The sequence below is a fragment of the Podarcis filfolensis genome, assembly GCF_964270895.1.
Source record: "Podarcis filfolensis genome assembly, chromosome: 15".
Taxonomy (NCBI): domain Eukaryota; kingdom Metazoa; phylum Chordata; class Lepidosauria; order Squamata; family Lacertidae; genus Podarcis; species Podarcis filfolensis.
This window is the reverse complement of record NC_139618.1, coordinates 33,046,420-33,061,652: the sequence shown is the minus strand read 5'-3', so window position 1 is coordinate 33,061,652 and position 15,233 is coordinate 33,046,420. Positions and strand designations below refer to the sequence as shown.

General features: G+C 46.3%; 1 protein-coding gene across 10 annotated transcripts in view; it reads left to right on the top strand.

Annotated features, from left to right (window-relative positions):
* ROBO4 (roundabout guidance receptor 4) overlaps positions 1–15,233 on the top strand; it is a 104,713-nt gene that overhangs the window by 71,118 nt on the left and 18,362 nt on the right. For all 10 annotated transcript variants that reach the window (XM_083588362.1, XM_083588356.1, XM_083588355.1 and 7 more), the window contains exon 17: positions 8,620–8,859. In XM_083588362.1, coding sequence (XP_083444488.1) covers positions 8,620–8,859 — 240 coding nt within the window. The remainder of the gene's footprint in view (positions 1–8,619; positions 8,860–15,233) is intronic.

Genomic DNA, 15,233 nt, shown 5'->3' with positions numbered 1-15,233 from the left:
TCTTCGTCTGGGAAAATTTCAAGAACAAAGCAATGTTTTGGCTAGAAATATTACAACATTGAATGAAAAAGTAAATAAACTTGCTGAAACTGGAAGGGACTTGACTCAAGTCTTTGTATCAGAACAAAAAGATTTTGTATCTGAGCAAAAATTTTTTGCAGCTGAACAAGAAAAGAAATCCGAAAAATTTGAGAAAATGGGGAAAGAGATACATGATAATTTAGAGGGAAAGGAAGGAGGAGCTATAATGCCGCAGATGATTAAGGAGAGCCTGAGGCCTGCTAAGATGGATATAAAGGAAAAGAAGAATGAGATTATGAAAATCTGGTTTGAATGGAAGAATGAGGAATGGAGAGATCTCCTCATGTGGAGATCTGAAGATTTATGGATTACAAATCTGTCTAAAGTGGAAGCTGGAGTTTCTGGGACATTTGGACTTAAAAGAAGTAAGAAACAAGATTTGGACTACAATTTTAAATATGGAGGTCTGGCTGGAAGAAGCATGGACCTTATTGGGTCAGAGCTTCTCCGAGATTTGGTGTTTAATATTAAGGACTACCAAAAAAACCGGCAGAGAGGACTTGAGAGAGATTTAAGAGCCTCGGATGTGAGGTCACCAGGCTGACAGCAGATAGACTGATGGACATTTGTTGGAGCTTGAAACCGGGAAAGGCGGGGAGTGGGGTTTTGGGTATCCAAAGGCTGTACAATTATACTTTGTTTTTATATACTTTGTTCTGCTACTTATATTAAAATGGGGAACTCGTGAAAGGGAATTGGGGTCGATCTTAGAAAAGATATTAAGAATAAGTACTGATGTATAAAGATTGAGGTTTATGTTAAAATTGGTTAATCAAAAGGATTTAAATATAATAAGGTAAAATTTGGGGATAAGAACTTGCTGAACTAAAAATGGAATTGGAATACAAGAAGGGGAGGTGTGGGGAAGTCAAGGAAATATGTTATTGAAAGAAAGGACTGTAATTATATGTGTGTGTTTTTTGTTGTTTTTTTGTTTTTTTGTTTTTTTTTCTTTTTCTTTTTTGAAAATTTCAATAAATATCTTTTAAAAAACAAAAAAACAAAAGCACGCCAGTGCAAGTAGATAAATAGGTACCGCTCCAGCGGGAAGGTAAACGGCGTTTCCGTGCGCTGCTCTGGTTCTCCAGAAGCGGCTTAGTCATGTTGGCCACATGACCCGGAAGCTGTACCCCGGCTCCCTTGGCCAATAAAGCGAGATGAGCGCCGTAACCCCAGAGTCGGCCATGACTGGACCTAATGGTCAGAGGTCCCTTTACAGTTATGCCCTGAGCTCACAAGACTGTGACTCACACAACTCCCTGTAGTGATGGAGCCTGGGCAGGCTCTGCCTGGCTCCAGGAATTCCTTCCTGTATCTGTGCACCTTTTGATGGGTAGAGCATTGCAGCTGTATCAAGAGCCGCTCCATGCTGACTCATCTTCCAGTGTCACCAGGTGCTTCAGATAAATTTCCCAGTCCCCGCCCCCCGGCACCGAGAAGGAGAACCTACCTGCTTTTGCATACTATCCTCAGGCACTGGTATGATGGATCATCTTTGCTGGTGGTTCTGGTGGGAACGAATTCCAGCCATACTTTCTACCTACTTGGCACTTAAAAAGCTACAAATCATGCTGAGAATCCATGCTTTGCTGGAAGAGAGAGTTTTCCACTTAATAGAGCGGGCCTCTCTGAACAAGTGCCCAGCTATTTAAGTAAATGGACAATTATCATTCCAGGAACGTAAATCAATCCATTAGGGCAATATCAGCTGACTCTGTCCTTTTCACTGCCCGCTGAATCCCACATTTATGAAGAGAAAACGTTGTCCTTGGATCTGTGCATGAACTAATATCGGTGTCATTCTAAATTTATGGGCAATTACACCATAATTGGCTGCTCTATTGGAAATACATTTGGTTGCAGAGGAGATCGGGGCAGGTTTTGCAGGAGAGAAGAGGCTGCAAATACGTTTCATGTGCTGCCTCATATTACTACTGACATGTGCCACATGCTCAAGTCAAATAAGTGCTTTTCCTCCTAGTGATGGGAGGACCGTAATGGCAGCCTTCGGACAGGGCTGGGAAACCTTGCCCGTTTCCCCATTTCCTGAAACCCTGGAAAGCAGCTGCCAGTCAGTGTAGGCAATGCTGAGGTTGAGGGACCAATGGTCTGCAGCTTCCTAGCTTCTTAGTGGTGATCCTTGACTATTTAGCCATCAGGAGCTGAGGAAGATACTTCTGCTTCTAGGCCATGTTTTCTGTAGCTGGTTAAGAACAAGATGCTAGTGTCCATGGTTGGCATCTGCATTGCTTCTTTATTTAACTCAGGGTAGGGAACATTTTTCATACCCTCCAACGTTTCTGAAATGAAAATAGGGGCATCCTATTTCATATCCTCCAATGTTTCTCCAATGAAAATAGGGACGTCCTATGCCATACCCTCCAACATTTATTTCTCCAATGAAATAGGGACATCCTGTTCTATACCCTCCAACATTTCTCCAATAAAATAAGGACATCCTATTCCATACCCTCCAATGTTTCTCCAATGAAAATAGGGACACCCTATTTCATATCCTCTGACATTTCCCCAATGAAAATGGGGCCATCCTGTTCCATATCCTCCAACATTTATCCAGTGAAATAAGGACATCCTGTTCCACACACCCCAACCTTTCTCCAATAAAAATAGGGACATCCTATTCCATACCCTCCAATGTTTCTCCAATGAAAATAGGGACACCCTATTTCATATCCTCCAACATTTCCCCAATGAAAATGGGGCCATCCTATTTTGTTCAGCCTCCTAGGTTACCCATGCCAGTGGTGGGCACAGCCAGAGAGAAAAATGGGTGGAGCAGCAAATGCAAGTCTTACCTTGGTGTGATTGGCTACATTCTCAAGCATGTGAACATTCAGAGGCATCTATATCCACATACCCCATACCCACATCAGGCAAGCAGGAGGCATTAGTCTAGTTCAGGCATGTCCAAAGTCCATTTCGGGGGCCTAATGCGGCCCGCCGGTCAGTTTAATCAGCCCCGTGGCAGTTTATTTCCTGGAGTAAAATCCTAAAACAACAACAACAACAAATCCCCCCCCAAAAAAAATCAACAACTTTGGTCGGCCCTTTGGCCAGCCCTCATGGCCCTTCACTTCATCAAATCTGGCCCTCTTTGAAAAAAGTTTGGACACCACTGGTCTAGTTCAAGGACTCATTCCAGCCAGTGAAAAGCACTCAAGGAGGACTCAAAGCAGACCTGGTGAGGGTTGTGACCTGATGAAAACCCTGACAGTCAGACATCCCAGCCTAGGGTTATCCAACCTTTGCTCACAGCGAATTGCCCCTTACAGCAGAGTCAAGTTTGTTTTTTAACCCACCTGTTGGAAATGTATGCATGTAACCACATTTCCCTTGCTGCTCAGTTAATTCAGATGTTCTCGTAATGAAACAAAGAGCAACTTAATGGCTTTATAGGAGTCCTTAAATGGCTCCTAAGAGGACAGACTTTGTCGTACAAAGGGGAAACACAGGGGAAACACAGTTGGCCAGAGTTCTGCTGCTGGGAGTTGCGGGGAGATTAAGAACTTCTGTAAAGAACTGCTGGCATGCCAACAGCATACAAATGGACTACTTAACGCAGGAGCAAACACTACCAAAGCAGATTCAGCATTGGTTAATCTTCTTCCTTTTTTAAAAAGCATTTGAAACAGGCCACAGCCTCTTGCATCCCCCCAAAGCTTTGTGCTCTGACTTCCAGAGCTGAAAGTCTTGTGACTGGCTCTGAGGGAAGAGAAAATGAGCATGAATGAATGAACAGATAGATGTTGAATTGAACAAAGAGCCCATGACTGGTCAACGAGAGGGAGGCACCTTTTGACAGAGTGCCTTTGACCTTGACAAAGAGGCACTGAGGTTTGAAATACCCTCACGAATCACCCTCCAAATTGCTTGATGACTCTCGCCTTTATCAGAATGTACTCTTAGTAGCACATTAAGCCAGTTTACGTTAAATGAGACCACTGGTTTATCTAGTCCAAAATGGCTGAGTATCTACTCCAAGGGGTAGCCAACATGGTGTCTTCCATGTGTGGTTGGATTCCAACTCCCATCATCCCTGACCATTGACCAAGCAGGCTAGGCAGTGGTGGCCGGTTCCCTTTTAGGACTGGGACAGTAGCCAACAGAAGGTCAAGGCAACCACAGGCAGAGCTCACACATTCGTGTCTCCATCCTGCTCCCTGCTGAGTTCTGCAAGGGACACATTGAGACAGAGGAGGAGGAGGCTGACGGCCAGGCCCAGCTGTAAGTAAGAAGGCAGGAGGACGTGGAGGAATCCAAGGTTGGTGGGGCCATGCCCCACCTGCCTTAATGGGCCAGCTTTCACTGCAGTCAGGGTTAATTGGAGTCCAGCAGCCTCTAGAGGGCAACACACCAGCTCCCAAGAGTCTCCCTCGTCCAGCAGCATCTATCTAATGTGTAGTAGGGCTTTCTAGCACTAGTATTTAAAGTTAACATGTACTATTCAGGTCCACCCCCCCAACCCCAGACGGTGGAGTGTTAGAGGCATATGTGGATATTATGGATTTTCAATGAGAATTCTGTAAGTAGAGCTGTCAGTGGGGATGGAAGGAGCTGTAAATTTTGCTTCTCCCAGGTTCTCATTTTCTCAGTCTCAAATGCAGTTCTCCACATTTCTGCAGCAATTAAAAAAAAATTCTCATGGAAAGCCACCTGCATTTTAGTGTGAATTTATCCTGATAAACACTTTTTTTTTTTTGCACAGTGGTACCTCGGGTTACATACGCTTCAGGTTACAGATGCTTCAGGTTACAGACTCTGCTAACCTAGAAATAGTACCTCGGGTTAAGAACTTTGCTTCAGGATGAGAACAGAAATCGTGCTCCGGTGGCGCAGCAGCAGCAGGAGGTCCCATTAGCTAAAGTGGTGCTTCAAGGTTAAGAACAGTTTCAGGTTAAGAACGGACCTCTGGAACGAATTAAGTACCTAACCCGAGGTACCACTGTATGCAGTTTTGACTAATGTGTACATATTTCCCTTCAATATAAGGCACTTACGCACGTCATTTCCACTAAGATATTCATTGTTATACATGCTTTCCTCTAGTACAGTGGTACCTCGGGTTACATGCGCTTCAGGTTACATACGCTTCAGGTTACACACTCTGCTAACCCAGAAATAGTGCTTCAGGTTAAGAACTTTGCTTCAGGATAAGAACAGAAATCAGGCTCTGGTGGTGCGGGGGCAGCAGGAGGCCCCATTAGCTAAAGTGGTGCTTCAGGTTAAGAACAGTTTCAGGTTAAGAACGGACCTCTGGAACGAATTAAGTACTTAACCTGAGTTACCACTGTATATACATTTTTGCAAACATTGTTTGGGCAACTGAATGGCAAAATTCACATAGGTGTGAATTTTGGATGGCTGTGTTTTGGTTTGTGAAAATGTTTTGGGAAATGTGAAGTTGAAAGATTCGCCATTGGGTTAAATTTCTCCCTCACCCCTGGCTGTCAATGTGGGTTGCCCTGAATCTAGATCTCATAAAACTCACTGAAAGACTGTTGAAAGCCTGGAATATTCAGGTGATGTGACAGTGGGAGCAAAGGTGACTCAAGAAGGTGCAATGAAGGGTAGAGATGACTCATTCTTTTTCTTTCTCACTAGACAGGGAAGGGGCAGAACCAGATGTGTGTAGAAGCTGAAATCAAAGGGAGAAAACCAGTAGTGTTGTGAGGAATGGCAGAGACATAGATACAGCTGAGTTGCTTCTGCAGGAACCCTCTGGTGCTGTTAACCTAAATATAAGATGGGAAAACAGTACATGTTGCTCAAGCTGTATATATGTTTAAATAAACTATGTCTCACAACGTATCAGCCAGGTTTGCTTGATCAGTCCAAAGGCCCATCTAGTCCAGCATCCTATTCCCACAGTGGCCAATCTATAGGTGCCAACTCTATAGGGCTGAGGTGTCTTCAGCCCCCTCAATGTCAAAATGCTGATGAATTTTCGCGAGGACTTTTTAAAATAAAATAAAATTGCAAACTGATGTAAAAAATGTGAAAAACTGAATTTGATATTGGAAAAAGGAGAATCCAAGAGAAACTGGGGGGAAACAACAGATTCTTCATGCTCCCAGCATCCCTATTTGTGGTAGAGGCATACAGATGTGTGCAAGTTCACCCTTTTGCAAGTGGTAGCTCGGAACATCATACAGAGGCTGAGCAATTTCCTCCTCCCTCCCCCTTTTCACTGCCTCCTCCTGTCTCACACCTTGTCAAAGTAGGAGAAAGTGGATCCAAAACGCAGGTGGCAGGTGGCAGACTCCATCCATTTACATGCAAGACGTGAGTGCTGTCACTAGCTGAGCAGAAGCGGGGGTGGTGTAGGAGCGGGGCTGAGGAATTGTTCTGTAAGTGATGGAGGAGCGCTCTGCACGGAAATGGGCTCGGTTCATTTATTGAAACCACTCCAACATCCTGGCAGAGGTGTGAGAGATGGACACGACCCGGATAGTCACTTAGAAACCTGGCGCTGTGCCAAGGAGGAGTGAGCTCCCCAGTCATAGCCTGCTTTTGCGTGCTGGGCAAACTGCAAACAGCCATAATCTAGACTGCTGTACTGGGATGTGGGCAGAGGTGGGCAGCACTTACCTGCAAACGTTTTGGGCTTCCGTCAGTGTTGCCCAGGCGTAGGACCTGGATCTGACTGGTGGGTCAAATAGTTATCCTCTACACACCTCAGGGGTCAAGCTGCCCATCTACCAGTTGTCTGACATCACAATGATGTCAAGTGCCTTGCAGAATGCTTTGCAAAGAGCTTTACAACACCTGGCAGTCTGGCAGTCAGCTGGTCGCTGGGCCCTGCAAAGCCCCTTGCAACATGTTCCATGAGACCCGACTATCATCTGGAGCTCTTTGCAAGGGACTTGGCAAGACCCAATGATCAGCCGAATCCTCTGTACGGGGCAGCAGTGCCTGCAACTCCACCTTTGATGGATCCAGACCTTTACCTGCCCCACATCTGATCTCATGGACCGGCTGGATGTAGAGAAGTGGTGGGAGGCACCAGCTGGGGTGCCCAAGCGAACCCCCAGGGGAAGAAGGCTCAGAACCAGGGGATTGGTAGTGGGATGACAGTGCATGGTCAGAGGGAAAAGAGGGAGCAGACTGGAAGGAGGTATCAGACACTGAAGAAGCAACAGGGTTCAGTGAGCAGGAAGAGGCTGTGGCAGAGAGCAGTCCAGAATCAGAGACAGGAGAGGAGCGGGGCCAGGAGACAGAGGTAAGACAGGCTGCTGAAGAAGCCAGGGAGTCCCTTGCTCCTGCTGAAACCAGCTTCCCTCCTCCTTGGTCTTCTACAACACAGAGAGGAATGAAGAGAGTGGAGCAATGAGAGACAACAGGGCTTTAGGCTGCTGGGGAAGGAACCTGGGGAGGAGCCTTAGAGATTAGTGGGAAGATGGGGACCTTCAGTCCTTGCAGCTGACTCATTGGGCAAGACCTACTGGGAAGGGTTGCTGTGACCTCTAGATCTGAGCTATTTTTGTTTCTTTGAATAAAGAGTTAACTTTACAGACATCAGATACTTTACTGTTTTATTGCTGACCTATGCCTGATTCCAGCTCCTGACACCTGATGTCATAGTTGCTTGGCTGAATTGTACTCCTGGGCCAGAGGTTCCCCACCCCTGATGTTCCCCCAACCCATTGGTTTTGCCAGGCATGTCTGTATTTGAGAAGCCATCTGCTCTAAGGGAGATGTCATTGTGGCACATTGACTGGCCATTTAAGATTTTGCTTCTAGTTCCTGGTGTGGGCATTGTCATGCAAACCCAGCATATTTTGTATGGGAGCATAGTCTGAAGAGGGCATATGATGCAGTGACCTTGCTGAAGATAGGCAGGTCTAGAACCTCTGCCCAAATAAAGTGGTAAAAGTTGGGGTTATGGGATAGGGCAGATCGGAAAGAACCCAGAGAAACAATGATTTCCCCTGGGAAATAACTCACAGATCTTTTCTGAACTTCTCAGGTTTCAGAACATGCTGCCTGTACATAGTCTTGCCATTCTCTCCTGGTCCCTGGTCCCAAATATCCCTTTGGTGCAACACCAGATTTATGACACCAGAGCTAGAAGAAATTTGAATCCACCTGCAAAAGGTTGTTTCAACCCTGTCCCTCCACATGTCCCTGTTGTGATGGGCAGGAAAGGGTGATCTCCTGCTTGATTTAGAATAGGATCAGGAATGGAGGATAGAGATGACACTTCTGTTTTTTTAGCAGGTCAACCAGGAACCATTCCTCTAAGCAGCACAACCGAATAACCTTTTTCTCCAGCCTCTTGCCTCCGAGTGTGCCTATATTGTAGTCAGACCAATGATGAAGATGAACTATTGTATAGCTTCAGATAATCATATATTTGCACCAAAGCCTGCATCTGGGGCATTATGGGAATGCAGCCAAGGGATGGCTGTTTTCTGATATTTTCCATAGCTTTTATACCAGGCTAAAATCAAGAGATAGGAAAGGTTTTTGGTTGGAGACACTCATAGCACACCTGCTATTATTTCTGTGCTTGAACAGGTGTACCTGCACTTGCTACCTGGATCCTCCCACGGACTTGGTCCTTCAGCAACAAGACAAAGATTCCCTGCCGGCAACCAGCGAGTCCCTGGGAGAAAGCCATACCTTCCCCACACTGCCCTACAGCCGTCTTTCTGCAGCTTCGATCTCTGTATCTCTCAATGATGATGGGGAGACGGTTCTGACCCCTGAGGAGGTGGCCGAATACCTAGAGCTCAGTGAGGATGCAGAGCATCAAAGGTAAGAGCAACGCAGTCCACACAATGTAGCATCTTAAGGACAATGTAGATGGTGGCTCTGCTCCTAGTCAGTCGTTCTCTCCTCTCTCCACCTACCCTGACATTAGCTGTTGCAAGAGACACAAGCATCCCTCTGAATACCCCAAAGAGGTAAATTAACAGCATACTCAAAAGCTTGCTTTCGGTGGGATTTATTTCCAAGTCTGCCAGTTGATGACAGCACGCGTTGGCTCCTTCCCTTGACCTCATTGTCCCTGACCAATGCAGTGTAATGTAATGTATTGACTAAGGTGTCAATCCCCCCCCACAGGCATGATGAATCCACTGACCTTTGGTAAGTCATTGTCTCTTAATTCGCGGTCCCTTCCTTCGGGCTACTCTGCCAAGCTATTGTGAACATGATGGAGTTGATCTCCAGGAAGCACTGTGGATTCTTAGAAAGAACTACAGTATAGCCATGTTGCAAGAGACTCCACTCCATTTTTCCATTTGGTTTTCCATCTCCTGCTCCAATATCCTGTTAGTGTTCAGTGGCCTCCTCATTGGGTTGTTTTCAAGAGACCCCACCCAAGAGCGTCCTCTTCAAAATACTTTTTGTACTTCTGCAAACCTCGTGACTCCTCTGAGTACTGACCCCTTTCTCCCATGTGTGGGTGCTGCCATTTTGGCTACTGAAGCAACGGCACTCACACCCTGAACATTGGAAAGAGAGGGAATGGCGAGAACATGGTAAGCATGTTATGAGGAACATTGTTTCAGATTACAATCTTGCGCATTATCTTGTGGTTTTCAAGAAGCTAAACTGAGCACCAAGTAATGGCCCTCAGAGTCTGAACACTGGAAACAGAAGGAGAGCTGCATTATTGCTATATGTTATTGCCTAGTGGTGCAATTTTAAGGTTAATAGTTCTTGTTTGTTGGTCCTCTGTGTGCTAATAGCTTTGAAAGGCTTATTCTTTTACTTACATTAGCTGTTTGAGCTGTTAAAGAGTTGACCTCTCTGCTCCACTTTGAAATAGTATGTCCATAATCAGATTTCGGGATGCATAACTTGCCTGCTCTAATGTCCAATTAAGCCAGTTTTTCTGTTCTGGATCAGAGCAAAAGTCAGTCTAATTCAGCAGTTTGTCTCGCACAGTGCTCAGCCAGAAGTCTTTGGGAAGGACGCAAACAGAGCACAAGGATGATGGCAATGATGGTGCAGTGGTGACTTTGGCTATTGTTGGTTACATGGATTAACCAGCGCTAATAGACCAGAATGGGAGCTAATGGTTCGGAGATGGTCCCTGATAGTTTGGGATAGCTCTGTTTTTGAATGAGACACCCAGCAGAGCTCAGAGAAGGTGACACACCTGCAGCTAAGAGAAGAGGGTGGCTGTGTTATGTATGTAAGAAGCTGCAGTTCGCAGTTTTGCAGTTGAAATGTGAAAGAGAAAGAGATGAGAGTGTTACCCAGAGGCAGCTGAAATGAGGGGTGCAATCTTGAGGAGCTGGTCCAGTTGCTTGCTTGGGTATCTTCTGCCTTGTAGCAGTGCCTGCTGTTTGTCTCCACTTACAATTTGTTTGCATATATAAGCAAGGCAAAAATTAAGCAAGGCAAGGCAAAAATTATACAGACACCTTAAGTCTCCAGTGATCTCTCCAGGGCAATGGTTCTCAAAGTGTGTGGCACGCAACATTGTTGTGGTGGGAGAGGATGGCAATTGTGATGGGAAGGCTCAAGGAAATTCAAAGGAACATTTCAGTATATATTGCAGAATAGATACCTTTTCAAAACGAGAGCAAGAACATCAAGGGTAAGGGAATGATTTGTGTTCTTATGTAGCTGCGTTGCTTTATACTTTCTTGAGGTCCCATGATCAGATTATAAAGTACTTCTGTTCTATGTTATAAATCAAGCATTGCTAGCAGTTGTTTATTTTTGTTTTCCAGTGTATTTCTTATATAAAAAAGAATTGGTGTGGCATGAGCACACTTTTATTCTGGAAGGGTGGCCCAGAGAAAAAAGTCTGAGAACCGCTCTAGGGCCCCAAAATTTGAAATCCTGAATTTTTAGAGTGGCAAGGAGGGCAAAAGTGAAACCTGAAACGAGGGGGATGATTTTAGAAGAACAGTAAAATTGGAAGAAAAGTTCAGGGGTGGGTTTGCTGCTTTTCTTCTTTCTCTTCCTCTCTCCTCCTCCCTTCAAAGAAAGCACAGTGTCTCTGAAACCCCAATTCAAACCACAGTGCTTGGATTATTGCACAAATATGCTGTCTAAGCCCTGTGTCCTGATTTGTTTCAACCAGCTTCTGTGTTGGTTTCTGTTTTGTCTTCCAGCCAAGCCTAATAGCCCCAGGGAGGTGGCCCCCCCCCCGCACATTCCCTGAAAACATGTAAAGGTGGTTCATGTATGCTACATGTGCTTTTCTGCAAAGGAGAAAATCTCAGTTCCACAATGCATGGATGTTCTTCTGACATGGAAGAGACTTCTGCATCTCTCTGCATGGGATGTGCACAAGTTCCTCTTTGGAACAGTATCTGGAGGAGGTGGGGGAGTAATTTGAATATCCAATTCATGGCAGAGCCTTAAAGTACTTTGCCATAAATGACTTGGGCAGATAAATGCTTTCTTAGGACAAAATTCATTGCCTATTTCACCCATCCTTTGATGATGGGAGACCAAAACCACAAAACTATATTTTTATTTATTGTTATTCATATAAAATACCATATTTTTTGCTCTATAAGACTCACTTTTTCCCTCCTAAAAAGTAAGGGGAAATGTGTGTGCGTCTTAAGGAGCGAATGCAGGCTGCGCAGCTATCCCAGAAGCCAGAACAGCAAGAGGGATCGCTGCACAGCGATCCCTCTTGCTGTTCTGGCTTCTGAGATTCAGAATATTTTGTTTGTTTTCCTCCTCCAAAAACTAGGTGCGTCTTATGGTCTGGTGCATCTTATAGAGCGAAAAATACGGGTTTTTTAACTCACTCTTCATTGAGTATTTTTTATCCCAGAGTGGGCAACAATGGAAAAAAGCAATAAGGTTACAAGGGAGTAGACAAAAATACAAAATCCTTTAAAAAAAACACCTAAAAAACAGATCCAGGAAATAACAGCAAATCAATAGTTCCAGTATAAGACAAACCAAATAACTGAAGTTTGCAATTTAACCAAATACCTGAATATTCAGCATTCACAGGAACTACCTTTGCCTGCCCACACTGGTTCCTGCACTTGGTACAGCCCCCTAAGAAATTCTCTCCCCAAGTTCTACAGAGGTGGGCTGGCCCTGTGCAGGGTTACTACCCCATTGCACTGCTTGGCACAACATCCAGATATGATGGATGCACAAGCCACTCGCACTCCCTGATTTGCTTTGATGCCTTTGGTTTGAAGGTCTGTGTCACGCAGCCCAAGCTGGCTCTGCTCTCCCCCTTGCCCCAGGGTGGGTTGAAGGACCTCCTGGGCATGCGGCCCCTTTCCCCACCCTGGTCTTGTGGGAACTGCACTTAACAGGAAGCCTCCATCTCCATCCTTCTGCCAGCCGAAGCCTCGCTGGCTGCAATTAGCTAATGCGCTGTAACTGCTGCCTCTGCAGTTTGGGGACGGCTCTCCCCGCAAGACCGACTCCTTACACTTTTGTAATTGGGGCTGGGACATGGAGTTGCTGATTTTACGGGAAGCTCATTGATCCCACTCAGATAATTACAGCTCCATTTGGAGCCTAGGCGGGACAACTGCCTGCCAGCTTAAGACATGTTTAACAAGCCTCAGCCGGTCTGGCTTGCCAGCTGCCTGGCCTCCCTGCTCCAAGCCACATCTCCTCTTCAGAGGCGGGGAATTGGGTATACACTCTGCTTCCCTGGTATGACTGAGAGTCTAGTGTTGTTGTAGTGCAAAGTGTAAGAGGTTGCCTTAAAGGTAAAGGATCCCTGACAGTTAAGTCCAGTCACGGACGACTCTGGGGTTGCAGCGCTCATCTTGTTTTATTGGCCGAGGGAGCCAGCATGACTAAGCAACTTCTGGCAAACCAGAGCAGCGCATGGAAACGCTGTTTACCTTCCCACCAGACTGGTACCTATTTACTTGCACTTTGACGTGCTTTCAAACTGCTAGGTTGGCAGGAGCTGGGACTGAGCAACGGGAGCTCACCCGTTGGAGATTTGAACTGCTGACCTTCCGATCGGCAAGCCCTAGGCTCAATGGTTTAGACCACAGCGCCACCCACATCCCTAAGAAGTTGCCTTAAAGGTAAAAGTAAAGGGACCCCTGACCATTAGGTCCAGTTGTGACCGACTCTGGGGTTGTGGCGCTCATCTCGCTTTAATCACTGAGGGAGCCGGCGTACAGCTTCCGGGTCATGTGGCCAGCATGACTAAGCCGCTTCTAGCGAACCAGAGCAGCGCACGGAAATGCCGTTTACCTTCCCGCTGGAGTGGTACCTATTTATCTACTTGCACTTTGACATGCTTTCTAACTGCTAGGTTGGCAGGAGCAGGGACCGAGCAACGGGAGCTCACCCCGTCATGAGGATTCGAACATGAGGATTCGAACAAGCCCTAGGCTCAGTGGTTTAGACCACAGTGCCACCCACATCCCTAAGAAGTTGCCTTATACGTGGTCAAATCTTTGGCCCCTTCTCCATTGCCTGGCTCCTCTAACTGGGAGCACATGTCCAGAGTCTTGGTCAGTCTGCTGTCTGAGTCTCTCAAGTAGGACATTGAACCTGAGATCATGTATGTGCACAGCATATTTTTTGCTGTTGAACTATAGCGGAGAAACTCAGGTCTGAAGCCCAAATGAGGCTTTCCAGACCTCTGGATCTGACCCACGGGACGCCCCCCCCCATGACTGGCCACACACCCCTTTTCCTAGTTCTGCTCTGCCCCTTCCTGGGTATTTCTGCTTGGTTGGATAACACCACAACTGGAAGAGGTGGGAGGCACAATGCAGAGACGGAAACCTCTGCACCCTAACAGTTGTTAATCTCAGAGCCAAGCAACACATTGACACTCATTTATCCCTTATCTGAGCCTGTGAGCCTGGGCACTCCAGAACATGCTCACGACTGAACATCAGAAATGAAAATGCAGCAGCGACAACAACAAACAGGGAATGAGAACAGAGGGAGGGGAGCCAGGGGAGAGGGCAGGGAAGGAAAGAAGGGTCTGCACTGTTTTATTGCGATAATGTGGGAACCCTAAGGAAGGAAGGAAAACAGTGGGTGGAAGGGGGAAAGAGAAATGGAGACATTCCGTTCTCCTCATGATTCATGTTTTTTTAAAACTGGGATGTGTGGGAATCAGCACAGCTACTAGCTCAAGGCTGGTAGACCTCCCGGGCTGACATCTTGGTAAAAAAAAACCCTTGCCGTGGAAATTAGCATTCAGAAATAATCTCCCATTGTTGCCAATGAGACACTCCCCCGTCAACTCTAATGCAGCACCTGATACAGTGGTACCTCAGGTTACAGATGCTTCAGGTTACAGACTCCGCTAACCCATAAATAGTACCTCAGGTTAAGAACTTTGCTTCAGAATGAGAACAGAAATTGTGTGGCGGTGGCGTGGTGGCAGCAGGAGGCCCCATTAGCTAAAGTGGTACCTCAGGTTAAGAACAGTTTCAGGTTAAGAACGGAACTCCGGAATGAATTAAGTTCTTAAACTGAGGTACCACTGTACTCATTTTGAGCAGGGAAATCTTCAATACAATTGCTAACTTGCAGCTAGGCTCTCTGCGTGATAACTCCCCAATCTTGAGGGGCTTTTTGTGCAGTTCATTTCAGGGCTCCAAGAACTGGTGTAGGCAGGATCAGCTGCCTTTGGTTCCCTCTGCCCTATCCTGCTGATCCCCTTCATTCTGAAGAGGAGCCCCAACCCAGCATGCCTGAATATGTGGTGGGTTTCACAGAGCAATTTGCCTCTCCCTCCTTTTCATGCTAGGCTGCTGTCTCCGAGGACTCTGGGCCTTAGGGCAGGATGTGGCCTGACCACAGCTTTTGATGCTAAGTCAGTTGCATTCAGGGCTGACTGCAAAATGTTTTCCAGCCCCTTGGGAAAGGCTCGGAATGGCACGGTGGTTATGGAGGGACAAGAAACCTGCAGTTACACACACATACATCTTTATACAAGCCATATCTAAAGGGTTGAGCACCGTAGCCACATGAATGCTCCCCTGGAATGTCACCAGGATCCACCGGCAAGCTGGCAATAAAACCCTCCATCAACAGCTGACAAATCCACTTTCAGCTGGGATTTTCTGAAAGGCATTAGTAGAGCTGACGGTTGGCAGCTTTCAGGGCTGTGCAGTTGTGCCTTCAGGGCAGGACTTTGGGGCAGACGTCCAGGGCTCCACTCAGTGGAATGAGCAGGGCAGTCCTTTAACAGCAGCCAA